The sequence below is a fragment of the Neoarius graeffei genome, chromosome 28 (genome assembly GCF_027579695.1).
Source record: "Neoarius graeffei isolate fNeoGra1 chromosome 28, fNeoGra1.pri, whole genome shotgun sequence".
Classification (NCBI taxonomy): Eukaryota; Metazoa; Chordata; class Actinopteri; order Siluriformes; family Ariidae; genus Neoarius; species Neoarius graeffei.
Window position 1 is genome coordinate 45,345,886 of NC_083596.1, and position 22,468 is coordinate 45,368,353.

General features: G+C 44.3%; 1 protein-coding gene across 3 annotated transcripts in view; it reads right to left on the reverse strand.

Annotated features, from left to right (window-relative positions):
• Positions 1–169: 169 nt before the first annotated feature.
• Positions 170–22,468, reverse strand: part of LOC132875720 (interaptin-like) — a 40,673-nt gene continuing 18,374 nt past the window's right edge. For all 3 annotated transcript variants that reach the window (XM_060912718.1, XM_060912719.1, XM_060912720.1), the window contains exons 7-15: positions 22,367–22,413; positions 18,517–18,577; positions 17,719–17,802; positions 16,557–16,784; positions 16,234–16,427; positions 14,957–14,984; positions 9,019–9,065; positions 5,704–5,767; positions 170–2,582 (exon numbers count right to left, since the gene is read on the reverse strand). In XM_060912718.1, the coding sequence (XP_060768701.1) occupies positions 1,027–2,582; positions 5,704–5,767; positions 9,019–9,065; positions 14,957–14,984; positions 16,234–16,427; positions 16,557–16,784; positions 17,719–17,802; positions 18,517–18,577; positions 22,367–22,413 (2,309 nt within the window). In that variant the 3' untranslated portion in view covers positions 170–1,026. The remainder of the gene's footprint in view (positions 2,583–5,703; positions 5,768–9,018; positions 9,066–14,956; positions 14,985–16,233; positions 16,428–16,556; positions 16,785–17,718; positions 17,803–18,516; positions 18,578–22,366; positions 22,414–22,468) is intronic.

The window sequence follows — 22,468 nt, forward strand, 5'->3', positions numbered from 1 at the left end:
AAGCTAAATTGTTGGCTTTCTCTCCCATAGTGTTTGCTTGGTCATTAAACTGATGAAGTGACATTAAAGAAAGATGAAGTTATACATTTGGAGCATGAGGCTTTCACCATAATTCAGGTCATAACTGCAAATTTACTGGAACATACCAGAGTAAATATTTACAAACCGCTTTCCACAACTTCTGTTTATTTCAACTTATGCAAGAGCCAATCAATATCATACTGTATCACTTGGGTTAGAGCGAGGAAAGTAGGAGATAAATTAGTACACCACTGGACTGGGAGACAGTTTGGAAAAACGGAACTTGTGTGTATATAGATATGCAGGATTTTACAACACAATAGACAAATGAAGGTGCGTGTGTGTGTTCATTCATGCAATCTAACAAGTAGGACAGTGACTCATCTTCATCTTTTATCTTCTGTTTGTACTTTGAGGTGTCACAGGGAGTTGGAGACACCGGTCAAGGGCATGGTGGGCAGCTTCTGTAGCAGACAGGTCATAGGTTCTGAGGGTTTCCCTCACGCCATCAATTCAGCATTTGCGAGGCCACCCTCAAGCTCAGGTCTCTGAGCTCCTTTTGTTGTAGGCTCTAAAAGCATGATGATGGATTCACATCCTACTGAGACGGCCAAACCATTTGATACGTTGTTGTTGAACGTGATCATGGATTGATCTTGTGCCCACTATTCTCCTTATTTCTTCATTCCTTATTCTATCATGTCTGGTCTTATTGGCTGCTTTGTTTAGACATCTCTGAAAGTGTGTGAGAGAGTGTGACTAATCACAATTGGAAAATCAGGTAGGGCATTCAGGGCTGAGCTGGTAGCATTCTCTACTTTAATAGTCTAATACTTTGATTAGTCATTCTCTACTACATATAACACTGCATTCTATTTGTAGATTATTTAGCATTACACAGGACAAATATTTAACTGGGAAAGGGAAAAGTGTACTGAAATCTTGGGCTACTGTAAAGAGGATTTAGAAGCTTATTTATGCATCAGAAAGGATATAAAATGCCTCCTACTTGAATTCCTCAAGCTGTCTGTCCTCCTCCTCAAGCTGACTGTCCTTCTCCTCATGCTGTCTTTGCATTTCCTCAAGCTTTCTGTCCTTCTCCTCAAGCTGTCTGTCCTTCCCCTCAAGCTGTCTTTGCATTTCCTCAAGCTTTCTGTCCTCCTCAAGCTGTCTGTCCTTCCCCTCAAGCTGTCTTTGCATTTCCTCAAGCTTTCTGTCCTTCTCCTCAAGCTGTCTGTCCTTCCCCTCAAGCTGTCTTTGCATTTCCTCAAGCTTTCTGTCCTTCTCCTCAAGCTGTCTGTCCTTCCCCTCAAGCTGTCTTTGCATTTCCTCAAGCTTTCTGTCCTTCTCCTCAAGCTTTCTGTCCTTCTCAAGCTGACTGTCCTTCTCCTCAAGCTTTCTGTCCTTCTCAAGCTGACTGTCCTTCTCCTCAAGCTTTCTGTCCTTCTCCTCAAGCTGACTGTCCTTCTCCTCAAGCTGACTGTCCTTCTCCTCAAGCTGACTGTCCTTCTCCTCAAGCTTTCTGTCCTTCTCAAGCTGACTGTCCTTCTCAAGCTGACTGTCCTTCTCCTCAAGCTTTCTGTCCTTCTCCTCAAGCTTTCTGTCCTTCTCCAGCTGACTGTCCTTCTCCTCAAGCTTTCTGTCCTTCTCCTCAAGCTTTCTGTCCTTCTCCTCAAGCTTTCTGTCCTTCTCCTCAAGCTGACTGTCCTTCTCCTCAAGCTGACTGTCCTTCTCCTCAAGCTGTCTTTTCATTTTCCTCGGTCTGTCCTTTTGTTCAATCTCTTCTTGCATACGAGAACTCGAAACACTTCTCCAGGGTTCATGCAAGGGAGTCTTCATGTTGTTTCTCTCTGCCTCCATATTTAACTTCTCTTCTTTCATGTTTGTCATCACTTCAGTTGCTGGATCATCAAGGTTCTCTAGCCTCTCACTCATCTTAATCTTTCTCATGCAAGCTAGTCTCTTCAGATAAATCTCATTGCTGTAGAATTTCTCGCTGCTTCCATCCACCATTTTCTTTATCTTCTCAAGCAGCTCGAAGACCTGAGAACCATCTCCACTATCCTGAATGTTAAGAAAGTGAAACCTGTTCCCATATTTCTCTACAAATCTCTGGTCTCCTGATTGGATTGATTTCTCACTCTTCTGACTTTCATCAGTAATAGTGAAAAGTATCATGGTGTGTCTGAAACAGGGCTCTCCAAAAATCTCTTCCATCACATTCAATTCCTCTTTGATATCAACTACTTTTTCTTCTGAATGTTTTACAGGTATGACCAGGAGGAAGGCATGAGGTCCTGGCTGAGACAGTTGGACACAGTGTTCCACATCTTCTCTTAGTTTCTTCCAAGACAGTCGAGAAAAGAACCAGTCAGGAGTGTCGACTACAGTCACCTTCCTCCCAGCCACCTCCCCCTGTGCGCTCTCACTGTGCTGGGTGGATTGAGATGCAGCTGTAGATGCAGCAGCCTGGCCACTCTCCTGTTTGCCCAGGATGGTGTTTTTTGCTGAATTTTTCCCAGAGTCCTTTTTCCCCAACACCACCAACCTGACTTCAGAAACTGGAAAATACAGAATTTTTTTTATGTATAATTTGAAATGAAAAGGTGTATTTGGGGGTGGGGGGGAGTAAATACATGTTATCTGTGGTGCTAGCAGTAGGATTATGAAATCACATCGTGATCAGTTTTTCTGCTGTGTGTTCTGTTTTCTCAGTGTTCTATCTTTTCTTGTGGAAAAACATTAAAATAGTGACCAGACAACCAACTGTGCTGATGTCTCACATTAACACTAATCTATATTCAAATACAGTATTAATCCTATAATACTAATAACACAAACTTATTTATTAATTTATTTATTCCTTTTTTTAAGCATATTACACTGCCCTGCATCATTTTTGCTGACTCAAAGGTGAAGGGCGTTTTACACTAATTTTTGGGTGCTGATTTCAGGAAAAATGTCAGTTTCTAGCACGTCACATTTAGTGACAAAATGTGTTATCTGTGTGACTGATTTAAAGGCATTTTTAGTGAGCGAGGTGAGAGTTACAATAAAGAAAGATCTATGAGAAAGTCTTAACCTGTCATAGTTTAGCCAAGCCTTGTGGATATAAGGGTAAGGTTAGGGTTAACCCTAACCCTGATTATAACCATCTACTGAAGCTCAAGACCTGCAGAGACACTGTCCCAGTGCAACCCACTCACGGAAGTCTAAGAAGAGGAAATTCACCCCATATTTGTTTAAAGATTAGTTTAGATTGGATTAGAGAAAAACTTATAGATAAATTAAATTAGGTATTTACATATACAAATATAAAAAAGAATAAGATGTGGGGAAGAGGGGAAAAAAAGTCCAGCAGAAGAGGTATTGCACTGTTAGTCATTGTTGTGAGGGTGCTGTAATATTTAATGAAATATATGTATAGGACTTGTATCAGATTTCTGTTTCATATTGCATATATTTTTTAGGTAATATCCCTTTTAACTATTTACTATGCTATTATACCTAAGTTCTGCCTTATGTTAATCAATATTTAATTTTCTATATGAACATTTAAAAATATATTATTTTATAAGGGAATATCTGTAATTTTCTGTATATTATAGAAAGTTGACATTTAAAAATACAGCAGATATATTAAATATGCCTTTATCTTAAAAACTTGAGGTCCAGGAAATTTTTGGACAGTATTTTTGAAATCAGCACCTTCACATTTGGTTATAGAGCTAGTTTTAAATCAAACAGCATCTCTAAAAATAAAATTAATTTCACCGACATTAATAATTACTCGAATTACAACCCTGATTCCAAAAAAGTTGGGACAAAGTACAAATTGTAAATAAAAATGGAATGCAATAATTTACAAATCTCAAAAACTGATATTGTATTTACAATAGAACATAGACAACATATCAAATGTTGAAAGTGAGACATTTTGAAATTTCATGCCAGATGTTGGCTCATTTGAAATTTCATGACAGCAACATATCTCAAAAAAGTTGGGACAGGGGCAATAAGAGGCTGGAAAAGTTAAAGGTACAAAAAAGGAACAGCTGGAGGACCAAATTGCAACTCATTAGGTCAATTGGCAATAGGTCATTAACATGACTGGGTATAAAAAGAGCATCTTGGAGTGGCAGCGGCTCTCAGAAGTAAAGATGGGAAGAGGATCACCAATCCCCCTAATTCTGCGCCGACAAATAGTGGAGCAATATCAGAAAGGGGTTTGACAGTGTAAAATTGCAAAGAGTTTGAACATATCATCTATAGTGCATAATATCATCTAAAGATTCAGAGAATCTGGAAGAATCTCTGTGCATAAGAGTCAAGGCAGGAAAACCATACTGGGTGCCAGTTATCTTTGGGCCCTTAGACGGCACTGCATCACATACAGGCATGCTTCTGTATTGGAAATCACAAAACAGGCTCAGGAATATTTCCAGAGAACATTATCTGTGAACACAATTCACCGTGCCATACGCTGTTGCCAGCTAAAACTCTATAGTTCAAAGAAGAAGCCGTATCTAAACACAATCCAGAAGCGCAGACATCTTCTCTGGGCCAAGGCTCATTTAAAATGGACTGTGGCAAAGTGGAAAACTGTTCTGTGGTCAGACGAATCAAAATTTGAAGTTCTTTATGGAAATCAGGGACGCCATGTCATTCGGACTAAAGAGGAGAAGGATGACCCAAGTTGTTATCGGCGCTCAGTTCAGAAGCCTGCATCTCTGATGGTATGGGGTTGCATTAGTGCGTGTGGCATGGGCAGCTTACACATCTGGAAAGACACCATCAATGCTGAAAGGTATATCCAGGTTCTAGAGCAACATATGCTCCCATCCAGACGACGTCTCTTTCAGGCAAGACCTTGCATTTTCCAACATGACAATGCCAAACCACATACTGCATCAATTACAGCATCATGGCTGCGTAGAAGAAGGGTCCGGGTACTGAACTGGCCAGCCTGCAGTCCAGATCTTTCACCCATAGAAAACATTTGGCGCATCATAAAACAGAAGATACGACAAAAAAGGCCTAAGACAGTTGAGCATCTAGAATCCTACATTAGACAAGAATGGGTTAACATTCCTATCCCTAAACTTGAGCAACTTGTCTCCTCAGTCCCCAGACGTTTACAGACTGTTGTAAATAGAAAAGCGGATGTCTCACAGTGGTAAACATGGCCTTGTCCCAACTTTTTTGAGATGTGTTGTTGTAATGAAATTTAAAATCACCTAATTTTTCTATTTAAATTATGCATTTTCTCAGTTTAAACATTTGATATGTCATCCATGTTCTATTCTGAATAAAATATGGAATTTTGAAACTTCCACATCATTGCATTCCATTTTTATTTACAATTTGTACTTTGTCCCAACTTTTTTGGAATCGGGGTTGTAAATCAGCACAGATTTAACAGATTTATGGCCTAATTTATGATCATTATTTATGAATATGATCTGACAATTAACACTTAAGACCAAAGTTGACAGCATTCAAAGGCCAAACTTTTGTTACGTTATTAAGTTTTGGATTAAATCGGTTTCATTCACCTGACCACTTAAACAGTCTGTGTGTAATAATCATAATAATAATGACACGTCAAAACCATCAGAACACACTTTTTAAATCACTGTTAACCAACTGCTGACTTAAAGTTCAGACATACTGAATACATACAGTCATTCTCATTCGTCTTCAGAGCCTGCATCTTTTCTGTCTTGTCTTCTTGCTGATTTGTGACCTACAAAAAAATACAAGACACATTTTTTAATCAAAAGTATAAAGTAAAATGTAATGCACACGTCTCTGGAACAAATCAGATTCTTAAGCTTGTACTGTGATTATCATTAACAATATCTATCAACTGCAAAATTTTACACTGTTGCTAAAATGACTGGGTCATGCTTATCCATCACTCATAAGTGTGCATGCTTTCAGAATGATCGTTAGTATCATTAGTTTTCTGCCCTTTAGCTCCAACACTGCGTCAAGAATGATAACCAACAAAACAGAGCTTTTAAGTTTTTATTTTCCTTTGGTATTAAAATGATTATATTACTAAACTACATATGATAACTATTAATTCAGAAAGTGTGGCTTCACATGGAAAATAATGAACAGTAAAAAGAAGTACTAAAATCATGTTTTGCGGCTTTTATGAATTCATTCTTATTTAAAAGAGAATAATGCAATAATTTGCTCCCCACATGCTACAAATCCATAAAACAGATTCTTAGACAGATTATTTTAGTTGTTTTGTAGATAGTTTTTCCAATATATTTTATTATTACAATATTAAAGTCAGAGTGTTACCGTAGTGCATCCAGCAGGAAAAGGCGAAGTCGGCAACCAACTTGAAACCATTGGAATAGTTAAATAATAACAAATTAATAGCAATAACAGCACATTTTTAGGGCGGCACGGTGGTGTAGTGGTTAGCGCTGTCGCCTCACAGCAAGAAGGTCCGGGTTCGAGCCCCGTGGCCGGCGAGGGCCTTTCTGTGCGGAGCTTGCATGTTCTCCCCGTGTCTGCGTGGGTTTCCTCCGGGTGCTCCGGTTTCCCCCCACAGTCCAAAGACATGCAGGTTAGGTTAACTGGTGACTCTAAATTGACCGTAGGTGTGAATGGTTGTCTGTGTCTATGTGTCAGCCCTGTGATGACCTGGCGACTTGTCCAGGGTGTACCCCGCCTTTCGCCCGTAGTCAGCTGGGATAGGCTCCAGCTTGCCTGCGACCCTGTAGAACAGGATAAAGCGGCTAGAGATAATGAGATGAGATGAGCACATTTTTATTGTGATCCCTTATAAATGTGCAGAAACTATAATCATTTAAAATAGATACATTAAATGGCAACCAAGAAATCCTTGACTCCTAAAAGAAGTAAACATATCAATAACAAGCATTTTCACTTTTTCAGAACACTCAATTCTTTTATCATACTGTCATTTTAATACATTTGAAGCTGAACAGAATATACTGTACAGGTGTTCAGCGTACAGGATTTAAACTGCCTGTACTTGTTTCTCGCTCACACTCGACCACTCGCAAAACTGGATATTTTTGCATCCCAATTTGTAAATGATTGCATACTTTCTTAAAACTGATTACACTCAGGTTCAAAACCAGATGGACAGCTATACTGAACTACAACCAAATGCCTAATAGTTAAAATAGTTGTGAAAACAAAGAGAAATTTTTATTTTATTAACATAATCTAGGTGGTGCTGTGATTAGCGCTGTCGCCTCACAGCAAGAAGGTTCTGGGTTCGAACCTGACGGCTGACTATGGCCTCCTGTCCCTGCATGGGTTCCTCCGGTTTCCTCCCACAGTCCAAAAACATGTGGATTCAGTCTACTGGCTACTCTAAATTGCCCATATGTGTGAATGTGAGTTTGAATGGTTGTTTGTCTCTGTGATAGACTGGAGACCTGCTCAAGGTGAACCCTGCCTCTTGGATAAGTGGTATAGATGATGGATGTCAACATAACCTACCTAGTCAGAGATTAGGCACTTAAATGTGTCCAATAATATATTAGCTATTATTCTATCTACAGTCACTGGATATGAGCAATGGCATGTTCTGATTGGCTACTCTACTACTAGGCTATCAGCTCATATACCGTGAGTAGAGAAAAACAAAATGGCAGCAAATGTTGCTGAACCAACTGAGGATGAAATAAAAGCTCTACTCAAAAACAAAACCCAAAAAAATACAAAAAGCAACAAAATATGGAATGAAAGTATTTGATGATGGTAAGAACAAATCTTTTTTAATTTTTCAAGAATTATTATTATAATCACGCTTTTCACAAATTGCTACTGTCATTTCACCAGTTTGTTTACATTCTTCATCTTGAAGCATTAAAATTTCTTTAAATTTTTTTTAGACTGGTTCAAAAGCTCAAAGAAGTTTGAAAATTACAGAACTGAAATGTCCAAGGAAGAATTAAATAATAGGGGATTAAATAATCCCCTGTACCAAGTGTCACAAAAATACCAAGAATACACAACATTGTAGACTTGTGCCTTATTTGTGCATGTGTGCTATGGTCATGGAAGCAGATCACCAGTAAAACAACCTACCAAGTTCAAACACTTACCAGAAGCATGTTCATATTCAGGTATCTTCTGATTGGCCTGACTTTCCCCTGGGTCACGTGGGTGTTGACATCATAATCATTTTTAATGAATGTTCTATAATAATGCATCATTATATATATGTGTGTGTTTTTAAATTAAAACACATTCTGCTTCAATCAATATACGACATGGCCAAAAATATGCAGACACCTGACCACACCCATATGTGGTTCCTCGCCAAACTGTTGTGGAAAGCACACAATTGCACAGATTATTTGTTCTGTTTGTTCTTTGTCTATTTCAGCATGACAGTGTCCCTGTGCACAAAGCAATCTCCATGAAGACATGGTTTGCAAAGTTTGAAGTGGAAGACCTCAAGTGGCCTGCACAGCCCTGACCTCAACCTCACTCAACACCTTTGGGATGAACTAGAACACTGACTGCACCCCAGGCCTCCTCACCCAACATCAGTGCCTGACCTCATTAATGCTCTTGTAGTTGAATCCCACAAATCCCACACTCCAAAACCTAGTGGAAAGCCTTCCTAGAACAGTGGAGGTTACCATAATGGCAAATGGTGACTAAATTGGGAACGAAATGGGGTGTTGGAGTAAAAAAATAAACAAATAAAACCCACAGCTATACTTTGAAATAAAAACATAAAATCTCACAGAAACAAATAATTTTGCCTCAAACAAATCTATGACATAAGTATCCTGGACCACGTATTTTCATTGCTAATTGACTGAGTTCACTGACTTCTGTTCTACAGTACTTTTCTGGGGAAAAAAAAAAAAAGAAGACCAACAAACAACTGTCAACACAGATTCAGAGAGAGGAGGACAGGAGACAAAGTAAGGAATTGTGACAATGTTTTGTTATTCTAAGTAACCTGTGTGTTTTCATACTCACCTGGGAGGAAGGTCCTTGCTCATTACTACTGTCACTTCTGGGTAATCCTAAAAAGCAAAATCAAGTCTATTAACTGTATTCCATTCATCATAACGAGGGTTATGTATATATCCGCGGTTCTATGAGTTTCGGATGACCGCCAGAGGCGGTGCTTTCAGCACATGGATATCCATCACACGAACGTGCAGGTCGAGTAATAGTAACAACAAAGTCACGTGTGACCTGGGTGACGTCACCCCGTGACCCCGGCATAAAAGACCGGTAAACCCAGGAAGTGACCTCTTGGCAAATCTTCTCGTGTACACTCCGAGTGACTGCCAAGCTCTGGCGGTCATCCGAAACTCATAGAACCGCGGTTATATACATAACCCTCATTCTATTTCGTTTCTCCTGACCGCCAGAGGCGATGCTTTCAGCACATGGATGACTAATGCCAACCAGGTCATGAGGAGTGCCTACCCGTACTCAGTGCTGCTGCGACGGGCCTGGAATGACGGCCGTCGCCACAGGATTATGTGGGACGACATTAAGACGGTAAAACCTGGTGAAGGTGCAGCTGGAAGCCCAGGAGGCTGCGCTGCATATGTCTGAAAGGGGCATGCCCTTCAGTGATGCCCATAAGGCCACCACGCCCCGTGCAGAGTGCGCCCTGACAGCCGGAGGAATCGGGGAGCCACTGTGCCTGTAGGCATGTAATATGGCCTCGACTATCCACTTGGATAGCCTCTGCTTAGAGAGCGCCAGACCCCTCCTCGGCCCTGTGTGGCACAGAAACAGGGCATCACTCCTACGGAAGCCCTCTGTACGGGACACGTACACCCTGAGGGCGCGAACTGGGCACAAAAGTTCTGACCTCTCACCATGGCCCGCCTCGAACGCCACAAGGCTAAGGGGCTGGTTGACGAAGGTAGCAGAGAGGGTCTTCGGGAGGAAAGAGGGGTTAGGCCACAGAGTGACCCCACTGTCGCCGGAGTGCCACTGCAGGCACTCCCCACTGACTGACAGCGCGTGTAATTCCCCGACGCGCCTCGATGTAATGGCCAGAAGAAAAGCAGTCTTCAGGGAGAGCCATGAAATGTCTGCCGTGAGCAGGGGCTCAAACGGTGCGTCGCAGAGAGCCTGCAGCACCAAGTGAAGATCCCATATGGGTACCCGGCTCCGTCGGGGGGGTCTCAACCGGAGAGCACCCTTCAAGAAACGTGCCACCAAGGGGTGGGACCCCACGATCCTTCCCCCAACTCTGGCATGCTGAGCAGAGATGGCAGCTGCATAGACCTTGATGGTGGAAGGAGTAAGACCCTTATCAAACAGAGACTGGAGGAACAGTAGAATGGTCAGCAGGGGGCAGCATGTAGGCTCCTCCCCCCGAGTTAAGCACCAGTTGGAGAAAAGCCTCCATCTGTTGGCGTAGAGGGCATTGGTGGAGGGTGCCCGAGAGCTTGCAATGGTGTTGACCACTGCCGGCTCACAAAGACCTAGCAGGGTGTCCGGCCCTTCAGCGGCCACACCCAGAGCTGCAGACGGGCTGGATCCGGGTGCCAGATCTGCCCTCCCAGCTGTGATAGCAGGTCCGTCCTCACTGGCAGGCACCAGGGGTCGCCGTTCAGAAGTTGCAGCAACTTGGGAAACCACACTCGGCCCGGCCACCGAGGGGCGACAAGCAGCAGCCCGTGGTGGTCCATCGCAACCCTGTGTAGGGTTGGCACGATCAGCGGCAGAGGGGGGAAGGCATACAGCAGTTGCCTCGGCCAAGCATGCGCCAGTGCATCCTGGCCCAGAGAGCTGGGGCCGTGGAGGCTGAACACAGAGGGTAGTGTGTCGACTCCTGGCAGGCAAAGAGGTCCACCTCTGCCCTGCCAAAATGTTCCCAGATGGCGAGAACCACCGCTGGGTTGAGTCCCCATTCCCCAGGATCGGGGTCCTGGCGGGACAGCAGATCCGCTGCCCTGTTGGCAGTGCCTGGCAAGTACATGGCACGCAGGCTCAAGAGATGTCGATGGGCCCACCGCAGAAGTTGGCCGGCCACTTCCAAACAGTGGAGGGACTTGGTGCCTCCCTGGTGGTTGATGTAGTACACTACCGTAGCGTTGTCCGTCCACACCAGAACGTGTCTGCCGGCCAGGCCTGGGAGGAAGTGCTGTAGGCCGAGGAACACAGCCTGTAGCTCCAGCACGTTGATGTGCTGCTGTCGCTGCCCTGGACTCCAGTAGCCTCCGACGGTCCGGCATTGCCAGACTGCACCCCAGCCTCCCAGGGAAGCATCTGTGGTGATGACCTCCCTCCGGGAGGGGATAGCCGCCAGCGGAACACCCAGCAGAAGGTAAGCCCTCCTCCTCCATGGATGGAGGAGCCTGAAAAAAATATCCGTCACCTTCACGAGCCTGTGCCCGTGCAGCACCGGGTGGAGGTGGAGACCGTTGAGCCACCTCTGAAGCGGGCGCAAGTCCAGGAGTCCCAGCGGGACCAGAGAGGAGGCTGCCGTAAGCATGCCCAGCAGGCGCTGAAAGGTCTTCAGGGCGAGTGACCTGCCCCGTCCGAAGCGGCCAAGCAGCAGGCGGATGTTGTGGATCCTGGTCTGGGAGGGGGTTGCCATCAACGACCTCGAATCCAGGTGCATGCCCAAGAAAGTCGTCTCCTGGCTGGGCACCAGCGAGCTCTTCTTGTAATTCACCCTGAGCCCCAGCTCTGCGACATGCGAGAGCACAGTCGCGATGTCGGTGCGGGCCTGAGCTGCTGACCGTGAACAGACGAGCCAGTCGTCCAGGTAAGGCAGGACACGCAAACCCCTTGCCTGAAGTGGTGCCAATGCCGCTGCCACACACCTGGTGAACACACGGGGTGCCAGCGATATCCCAAAGGGCAGAACATTGAACTCGAAAGCCTGGCCCTCGAAGGCAAACCGCAGGAACTGCCTGTGGTGTGGCGCAATGGGAACATGGAAGTAGGCGTCTTTCAGGTCGATGGTGGCAAACCAGTCGCCCGCCTGGGTGTGGTGTAAGACATCCACTGTACGCAGCATGCGGAATCTCATGGTCTTCAAGTGGGAGTTGAGGGACCTCAGGTCGAGGATCGGGCGGATACCGCCGTCCTTCTTCGGAACCAGAAAATACCTGGAGTAGAACCTACCTTGCTGTCTCTGCCTGTCGACGGGAGATTTTGCTCCTTTCTCCAGGAGGGTGGCGATTTCCTGCCGGAGGACGAGGGACTTCCCCGGATGGCTCACGGTGGTGTGTTTGACCCCATGAAAACGCGGCGGTCGGCGGCAGAACTGGATGCGGTAACCCTCGGTGAGGGTCACCAGCACCCAGGGGTCTGGGGTCAACGCTCTCCAGCTTTGGAGCTGTTCGCTGGAAAAGCAGCCGACCGCCGGTGCGCTGATGTCAGCGCCGTCCAGAGCACCCCCGTCGGTCACCATGGGGGCGACAAGGAGCGGACTGGGTGTAGGGGGCGGCACCGCGGGTCCGGGAGGTGGTGGGGCGATGAAAGTCATCAACCCGTCTGGTCTCCTGGCGGGTGCGTGGCCGAGACAGAGTCGGTGCGGGCCCCCTGAAGGACTGGGCAGCATTGCCATGGTGGTGGACCTGGTGGAGGCCAGCGAACTGCTGTCGCGCCTGGACGACCTGGGCACTCCGGTCCAGGGCTTGCTGAGCGGCCTCGCCAAACAGCTCCCCGGGGACAACAGGGAGAGAGCGCAGCACACGCCGGTCGGGCTCGGCCAGAGGGGACTGTGCCAGCCATATCTGCCGGCGGGCGAGGCTGAGATACGACATAACCCAGTTCCCTCGTTGGGCGAAAGGACGAGGGCAGCCATGGAGGGCTCAATGTTGGGCATCTGCTGGAGGCTGTAGGTAGGGGCGTCCTGCATTGCTGCCAGGGCCCTGCAGTCACTAGGGAGGTGGGAAAGGCGTCTAGGGTCCGCCCAACACCTCTGTAACTCCTCGATGTATGGGGCCGAGGGCGGAACAGACAATGAGGAAGGCTGTGTGGAACCTCTGAAGAAAGCGCTCTGATGCTGGGCCACCGGGGGCGTGTCCAACCCCAGACGGGCCAATGCAGCCCTCAGCGTTGGCTGGATGGATGAGCGTCCGCCTTCCGACGCTGCCACGGTGCCATGGCTGGTGGCCTGGGAACCGGCCGGAGAGGTGGAGTCGTGACCGTCAGACCCACAGCAGTCAAAGCTCTCCGACGCCCGGATCGACAGTTCATCCAGGCCGCGTGCATCAACGGCCGGTGACAGAAGCGGTGGTGATGGTGAACGGTCGGGCTGCCAGGCAGAAGGGGTGGCTGCGGGAACACTGCTGCCCTGTGGCGGAGGCTGGAGATTCGCCAGCAGGGCCTTCATCTCCTCCAGCTCGGTGGACATCACCTCCACCTTCCGAGCCAAATCGCCCGAGCGCTTCTTTTTCGCCTTAGAAGTGGAGACGCGTGGGGGAGCCCCACGGCGCTTGCTGGGCCCCGCTGCTGCAGCCGGCACCATGTCCTGTCCCCCCGAGGCCCGGGGGCTGTCAGACGGAGGATCCAACCGAGCCAGCCTGGTGGTCCACGCAGCCACACTCAGGCACATGCAGTCTGCGCAGGCCATGTCCGTCAGCCCGTGCCGCAGGTGATCAATACCCAGGCACGAGGGGCACTCGCGGTGGCCGTCCTCCGGCTCGAGGGGGCCCGGCAGTTGGCGCAGCGAGAGAATAGGTCCATGACACCTGGCTGGCAGAAGGGAACTTAAAAAATAGGGCGAGAACACCCCAAGTAAGTATCCCAATATAAACAATCAGGCGGCAATGAAAAACAACCGGGCGAACACACCCGTGGTCGGGAATATTAACAAGGATAGGCGCCGTGCGCCACAGAACTGATAAACAGCGGCGAGAAACACCGCTTTAATTTAAATGAATGAAAACCGCTTACCTGAGCGACAACAAGCCGGCCTCCAGCGGCGAGAACACCGCCTCAGAGGGCTAGTCAGCTAACTCAACCGAGCGAGAGCGCTCAGCTTAATGGAGTAACAAACAATACGAATACAACACACACAAGACAGCCGGCCCGTGAGCAGGCCGGAGACAAGGCTACACAAAATAAGGCGGTCGATAATATTAACAAGGATAGGCACCGTGCGCCACAGAACTGATAAACAGCGGCGAGAAACACCGCTTTAATTTAAATGAATGAAAACCGCTTACCTGAACGAAAGCAAGCCGGCCTCCAGCGGCGAGTACACGCCTCGGAGGGCTAGTCAGCTAACTCCACCGAGCGAGAGCACTCAGCTTAACGGAGTAACAAACAATACGAATACAACACACAAGACAGCCGGCCCGTGAGCAGGCCGGAGGCAAGGCTACACAAAACAAGGCGGTTGATAATATTAACAAGGATAGGCGCTGTGCGCCACAGAACTGATAACAGCGGCGAGAAACACCGCTTTAATTTAAATGAATGAAAACCGCTTACCTGAACAAAAAACAAGCCAGCCTCCAGCGGTGAGGACACCGCCCCGGAGGGCTAATCAGCTAACTCCACCGAGCGAGAGCACTCAGCTTGACGGAGTAACAAATCAATACGAATATAACGACAAGAGAAAAAGAATTGGTGGACTTAACGCAGTTTCTTGGAGGATGCGTAAGCACAGCCCCAACCCTACGGGTAACGAAACTAACACAGTGCTTTGTCCAAATTCCAATCCAACTCGCAACCTGCAAACGCGAGAAGATGCAAGAGGTCACTTCCTGGGTTTACCGGTCTTTTATGCCGGGGTCACGGGGTGACGTCACCCAGGTCACACGTGACTTTGTTGTTACTATTACTCGACCTGCACGTTCGTGTGATGGATATACATGTGCTGAAAGCACCGCCTCTGGCGGTCAGGAGAAACGAAATAGAACCTTAATTTTTGAAAAAAAAATATAGTTAATATTATATATACATATTGATATATAAATGTTACCTTTCAAGAACATTAATCCTTTTTGCATCTAATAAAACAAAACAAGTTAAAACAGATATATCCATTGAAATATTCAGTGAACAACATAGATACAGGAATTACTAGAATCCTGAAGTTCAGATTTGATTTGAACATGTACATACAATGCGAGCTCATCAGTCAAGCACAGTGGACGTGGTGTCATGGCTTGGGCTTGCATGGCTACTTTTGAAATGGGCTCAGTTTTCTACTAATGATATAACTCATGATGGTGGTCTACAGAAACATTCTGGCTGCCCATTTATTTGATTTAGAAATGCATCCAATCTAATTGGGAGGAACTTCATCATGCAGCAAGTCAGAGACCCAAAACACACTGCCAACACAACAAAGGACTTCATCAGGGGAAAAGTGGAAGGTTTAAGACTGGATAAAAAATACTCAGACACTGGCTTTACTGATCCTCAGACTGATATTGAGACTGGTCAACACTTAACCCATCCTGCCATGGATGTATGCTTATGCAGCCAGAGAACCAACATCATCTGCAATATGTACCCAGTGAACACTGTTTAAATCACTTATGGGACACGTCCCTCTACTCGGAACTCCTACTTCCTGTTTGGATTTGGACTATTGGACTTAAATCTCAATTCTGAGGCATCCCACCCCCATTCTGGCCAGGCCACAAATTGCAAACACCCAGGCTCATCTGTAACTGTTAAACAGAGGAAAATCCCTAAGGCATACCTTGAAACTATACGAGAATATAAAGAAGCTGACTGCATGGCAAAACTCTGATCAAATTCTGGAACTGACGCCATGCACAATGGTTCTGAAAGCACCACAATGTGACCGAGGCCTGAGCCCACATCTCCACACGCACGTTGTTGAATTCCTTCCTTTATCGTCTGCCTCACTTCCTGTGTTTACCCACACCCATTTTATTCACCCTATTTAAGCTCTGCGTTTTCCCTGCTTAGTTGCTGAGCAGTATGTTCTTGTATGGTTACTGTTATGCTGTTGCATTTGCACTGTGAGTAGTTTTTTGGTGATGTTAAGGTACGATCGCACATTATATACTATTATGATTATATATAAATGCTAATGTCACATTGCTTCATGAATAGTTCTAGGTGTAAATATCACTTCACTGTAAATCACTGTTTTTGCATGCATTCATTTTTAGTACTGTGTCCTTTTTTAAAGAATAAACATCACCCCTTATTCATGGGAATTCAAGGTATAAAGACAGTAAAGATTCATTAAATACTTTGATTCAAAGATTAATTAAATACCTGTGGTTTTGTCTGCATTTTAATGTGTTTAAAGATGTCATCATTTTTCTTGCACTGCAGTAATCCCTGATCTTCATGGAACAGACAGTCGAAGGTGATTATATTCTTTGTGTTTACAGCTCTGCTGCTGTCTGGTGCAGCATACTCTGGATCAAACGTGCGATGGAGCACCACCAGAACAGCAGGTTTTGTGGCTTTGGGGGAGAGAAAAAAAAACATGCAAATATTATTTTACACACACACACACACACACACACACACACACATTACATACACTAAAATGAATTTAAACATCAAATAATTTTGAAAAGATGGTCGACTACCTGAAGTATCATTAAGCTTTTTCACGGCTGCTTCAATGTCAGTTCCAGCTCGTGAAACGACAGGGCAGAAAGCCAGAATGAAATCACACGCACTCACTGTCTCCACCTTCTCCAGCCAGTTTGCTTCATTTTTGAGCCGAGTTACGAAGTGTTCATCGGACTTCAATGTCTTTCCAGTTAGAAGAATGAAGTACTTCTTCCCTAACGATACTGTTGTGGTCATCTTTCCTTTGAATAAAGACAAATAATCTCTTAGCATTTCCACTTTAAATAATAAAGTGGGTTTTTAAAAGTAGGGTTTTTTAAAGAGGGTTTTTAAAAATAGTTAATTTAGCTCAAAAAGTAGGATAATTTCTCTAACCATAAAGGAACATTTAATCCTTCAGTTTATCGCAAACATTCAAATTCAAAATCACCAATCACACATGGCTTCCCTGGAAAGGAAGCGTATAAAAATTGTAATCTTAAAAGGAAATAGTAACTACAGCTGTCAGACAAACGTAATGGGGTTTTTAAAAAGTACAATATTTGCCCCTTTGACAGAGTGGAGCAGAAGTACAAAGCGGCATAAAATGTAAACACTCAAGTAAAGTGCAAGCAGATCCAGTCCTCCAGCAACATCAGCCTCAGTTTAGTTGCAAGAATTAACTCAAAAATCTACAACAAAGCAAGAAATGTCATTTCTATTTTTGTGATGAATTCTGACTTTCAGTCAGAGGAGAATTTTCACTGGAGACAGGACTTAAGGAAAAAATATCCCTGATATCTGAGTTTAAACAAATGGCAAACAAATTTCTTTCATTCCATCGTCATATTCTTATCAAAACTGAAAGTGAACACAAGTGGCTTCAATGGACATTTCCCCAGAGGCTGTGCTGTCCACCGAAAACAGTTTGCTTTAAAATGTATGAACAGTGTTATATTGCACCGAGATGAATATTTGATATTGTGATTCATTAAAGTATTGTATTTCAGCTTGTGTGCTCTATAATATAGACTATAACTGTTTACATGAGGAAATATTTCAATTACCACATTTTAATCAAATTTTAGCAGAGGATGAGCTTTCCATGTAGTCTTAAAAATATCACCTGTGGATCCCTCATGTGTGTGTGTTAGCAATAAAACACCTTCCAATAAAATTACTAGTCTGACCACTTACCTGCCTTCAGAAGTGACTCCATTTTATTTTCAACTTCTTCCTTTGCGAATGTTTCCAGTCGTGTAATCTCTGTGTCAAGTTTTTCTGTTGGTAAAAAAGCATGCACATTCTGAAAACTTTTAAATCCAGCTCATGCACTGAGATTGAATGAATCAGTTTTCATGAAATGCCTAAACTGTACAATATAGAATGCATCTTGTAATGTATAGAATTTAGTGCTCTATAAACATGACTTCTAAGGCTGTATTATTCTGTCCATGTTCATTAATGACCTTCTGCTCATTTTATCGTCCATGCTTTTGCTCTCTGCATATGGTTGATATCACTACATTGAACCACTTGTATGTTTTTAAGTGATTTGGTATTTTGGACTGCTGGTGTTGAAAATAAAAACGCACCACTTGTATTCACATCTGTGCATTTAAATTATATTATCATATGATATCAACATAAAATCTATGAAAAGACATTTCCTATAAGTTGTATCAGCAAGCTGGCTATCATTACAAGGCACAACCTATTTCAGTACAATTAGGTCACAGAATACACTTGGCTTAAAGAGAATTATTTGACTGGTTATCTCAGCAGCACACCTCACCACGCCTCCTGAAAATATATTCATCCAAACCCAACCCCTTTTGACAAACATGCGGTCTAAGCCACATAATCCCTTGTACCAAGTGTCACAAAAATACCAAGAATACACAACATTGTAGACTTGTGCCTTATTTGTGCATGTGTGCTATGGTCATGAAAGCAGATCACCAGTAAAACAACTTACCAAGTTCAAACACTTACCAGAAGTATGTTCATATTCAGGTATCTTCTGATTGGCCTGACTTTCCCTTGGGTCACATGGCTGTTGACATAGTAGTTATTTTTAATGAATGTTCTATAATAATGCATCATTTTATATATATATATATATATATATATAAAAACACACACACTACAAGTATTTTTAAATAAAAGCACATTCTGTTTCAATAAATATACTACATGGCCAAAAATATGCAGACACCTGACCACACCTATATGTGGTTCTTTGCCAGACTATTGTTGGAAGCACACAATTGCACAGATTTTTTGTGCTGTTTGTTCCTTGTCTGTTCCAGCATGACAGTGCCCCTGTGCACAAAGCAATCTCCATGAAGACATGGTTTGCAGAGTTTGGAGTGGAAGACTTCAAGTGGCCTGCACAGCCCTGACCTCAACCTCACTAAACACCTTTGGGATGAACTGGAACACTGACTGCACCCCAGGCCTCCTCACCCAACATCAGTGCCTGACCTCACTAATGCTCTTCTAGCCCTCCTCTTGTGTTCGGGTCGTCACCGACCCGTTTTCAACTTTGACTTTGTAAACGAAGCCCTTGGGTTTAGATTCTTGCCTCAAGGCTTTCTGACTTTGTCAGCCACCTGTATTTTTACAAAATAAGAAAAAAAAATTTTTTTTCCAAAATTCTGTTATGCTCTAATTAAAAATATAGCAATTGTGGTGTTCGGGTCGTTTTCGACCCGGTTCTTAATAAGTAGTTTATGGAGCAATAATTACAACCAAAACTGAACAAATAAATGAACTGCTAGCTAAAATTGATATAGCTAGCTCCTCTGCCAACCATTCAAGCTTATGAACTAGCATGACATCATGATATTGTGTATATAAATAGCTCACTAGTTTGAAGTTTTTGGATTATGTTGACATATGTTTTGTGCCATTAGTTCAGCTTAGGGGTCCATTTGGCCCGACCGCTTTTCCCCAAGACACTAATCACTCATTTTGTTATGGTAATGAGGCTGTTAGTGGCAGTGTGTGGGGTGAGGGGGTCACACTTCACACACTTCACACTTCAGTGGTGAAGTCATGTTGGCTACTTCTGTGTGAATGTGAGAATGAGGAATAAAAACACATTCTATTCTCACATTCTCTATTCTATTCTATTCTATTCTATTCTATTCTATTCTATTCTATTCTATTCTATTCTATTCCCATGTGACCATAACGACTCATGTGACTGCAACCAGACAATTGTTTGATGGATAAATACCTCAGTGCACATGGACTATCGCTTCAGTTCCCTCAAGAATTTTGTGGTGAAAGAAGCTCCTCTCCAAGGAACGAAGATGCAGAGATTCAACATTCAACAGGCATTGTAAGATTTCATTTCTAAGCTGTAAGGTAACTAATGCCGCTTTTCCACTACAAACGCGGCTGAGCCGTGCCGTGCCGAGTCGAGCTGAGTCGAGCTGAGCGGGGCTGTTGGAGTTGCATTTCGACTACAACCGCGCTGAACCGTGCTGGCTGGAAGTGGGTGGACACATTGGGTGGAGTTAGCGAAAGTGGGTGGACGTCAGGTGATGTCGTTAAGCAGCGCAAACAGTGACATCAGTGACAGTGGCGGAACAAGTCAGAGCCGGGCCGGGGGCGGGGCAAATGACCGGGCCCTTTATTAAAGCTTATCATAACATCATTTTAGGCTACAAAATGTCCGCAACTGCGGTGTTTACCAATTTCAACACTACCGGGTGCAACTATGTTATTTAGTACATCAAGTCCTTCAAACGAACATGTAACTCAGAAACAAAAAACATTAGGATACTGTACATGGCTCATAATAAAACATCAATAGCCTATACTGCGCACATTATTTGAAGGGCATACGAATGAGCGCTCAGAGGTTGCAGCGGTGACAGGAAGAGTCAGAAATAAAAGGAGGGCGGTGCAAACCTCACTGAATGCACTGTGTTTACCAATTTCAACACTACGGGGTGCAACTATGTTATTTTGTACATTAAGTCCTTCAAACGAACATGTAACTCAGAAACAAAAAAACATTCGGCGACATACTGTACATGGCTCATAATAAAACATCAATAGCCTACTGCGCGCATTATTTGAAGGGCATACGACGAGCCTTGCGCTCCGCGAACTCGTCCACGATGCTCTGTATGTCACTGATTCAGTGAGCTTTTAAGCGGTAGTCTCACGACCCGGATAGTAAACAATAAACATGGAGGACATGGAGTCGTTAGTGTTGCTGGTCTTGGTGCTGTGGCTTGTTGTCACCGACAACGCGGACAGATACTGGCAAGAGCGTATAGATGAGGCGAGGCGCATAAGGCTTCAGAAATTCTCGTAATTCATAATTATTCTCCTTCCGGGTTTACGGTGTTTACAGATCCCAGCGCGCTCGCGGGGCGTGTGTGGGCATGTGAGGACACTCCTCCTCACCAATCAGTGCACAGGGGAGTGTCTGCTCACGCCCCCAACCTCAGTCGGCACGGTTTGGCTCGCTTCAGCCCCACTCCAAAACGGTGCGAGTTTTAGGGGCTAAGCAGGGCTGAAACGAGCTGAGTCGTGCTGGTTTTTGGTAGTCGAAACGCGAGCCGTGTCGGGCTGAAGTGAGCTGAAGCGAGCTGAAGTGAGCTGAAAAAGGGTAGTGGAAAAGGGCCATAACAGCCACATTTCCATAACAAAATGAGTGTCTACAGGGAGGACTTGGGGCCAATTGGCCCTCTTGTGGGTTTTCTAGGTAAAAAGGCCAAATGGCCCCTCTCTGGGACTTCTAGTGCTAGACACACACACACACACACACACACACACACACACACAACACACACACACACACACACACACAGAGAGAGAGAGAGATTTTTAGGCACACAAATGAGTGTAGGCCTTATCGGTTTGATTTGGTGGATTATTAGGGGTTTGTTTGACCTTACAAATCTATATGTTGTGCCATGACTTGTTCATTTTCATTGTTCTTTGTTTCATGTTATGGTCACATTAAAGTTCATTCACTGAAAAAGATTCTGTTTTTCCTGTTTCTCAGTGGTAATTATATATGGGTCGAAAACGACGCGAACACCATAGATGTAACTATTGTAAATAAAATCAAAAATAAAAACACATGAAAAAAATTTGTTTTTCAAGATATGTTCTAATACCCCACAGTAACAGCCAGGTAACAATAAATCTTTTTAATTATTTGTATTACACTTAAGAGGTTACTTTTTAATTTTTTCCTACTGAAATAAAGGGGTGTACACAGAAAACAATAACCTTAAACTCTTGACAAAAAAATAATAAAACTAATATTTCCATCTAAATGGAAGCCTAAAAGAGTAGTCAAGACATCAGGAAAAAAATGGTGACAAATCATTGTTACTTGTGACTTTTTTAGCTGATTTAAAAGACGGGTCGAAACCGACCCAAGAACACCGGGCATGGTGATAGAAAACGAACACAAGACGAGGGCTAGCTGAATCCCACAAATCCCACACTCCAAAACCTAGTGGAAAGCCTTCCTAGAACAGTGGAGATTACCATAATGGCACATGGTGACTAAATCTGGAATGGAATGGGGTATCGGAGTACAAAAATCACAGATATACTTAGAAATAAAAATATAAAATCTCACAGAAACAAATGATTTTGCCTAAAAGGAATCTAGTAAATAAGCTGATTGGACCACGTATTTTGATTGCTAATTGACTGAGTTCACTAAAATCTGTTCTACAGTACTTTTCTGAAAGGAAAAAAAGGAGCAAGAAACAACTGTCAACACAGAGGAGGACAGGAGAAAAAGTAATAAATTGTGATAGTGTTTTGTTATTCTTAGTAACCTGTATGTTTGCATACTCACCTGAGAGGAAGGTCCTTGTTCATTACCCCTGATTTTAGTTTTCCATTCTAAAAAGCAAAATCAAGTCTCGTAACTGTTTTACATTCATCATAACCTTAATTT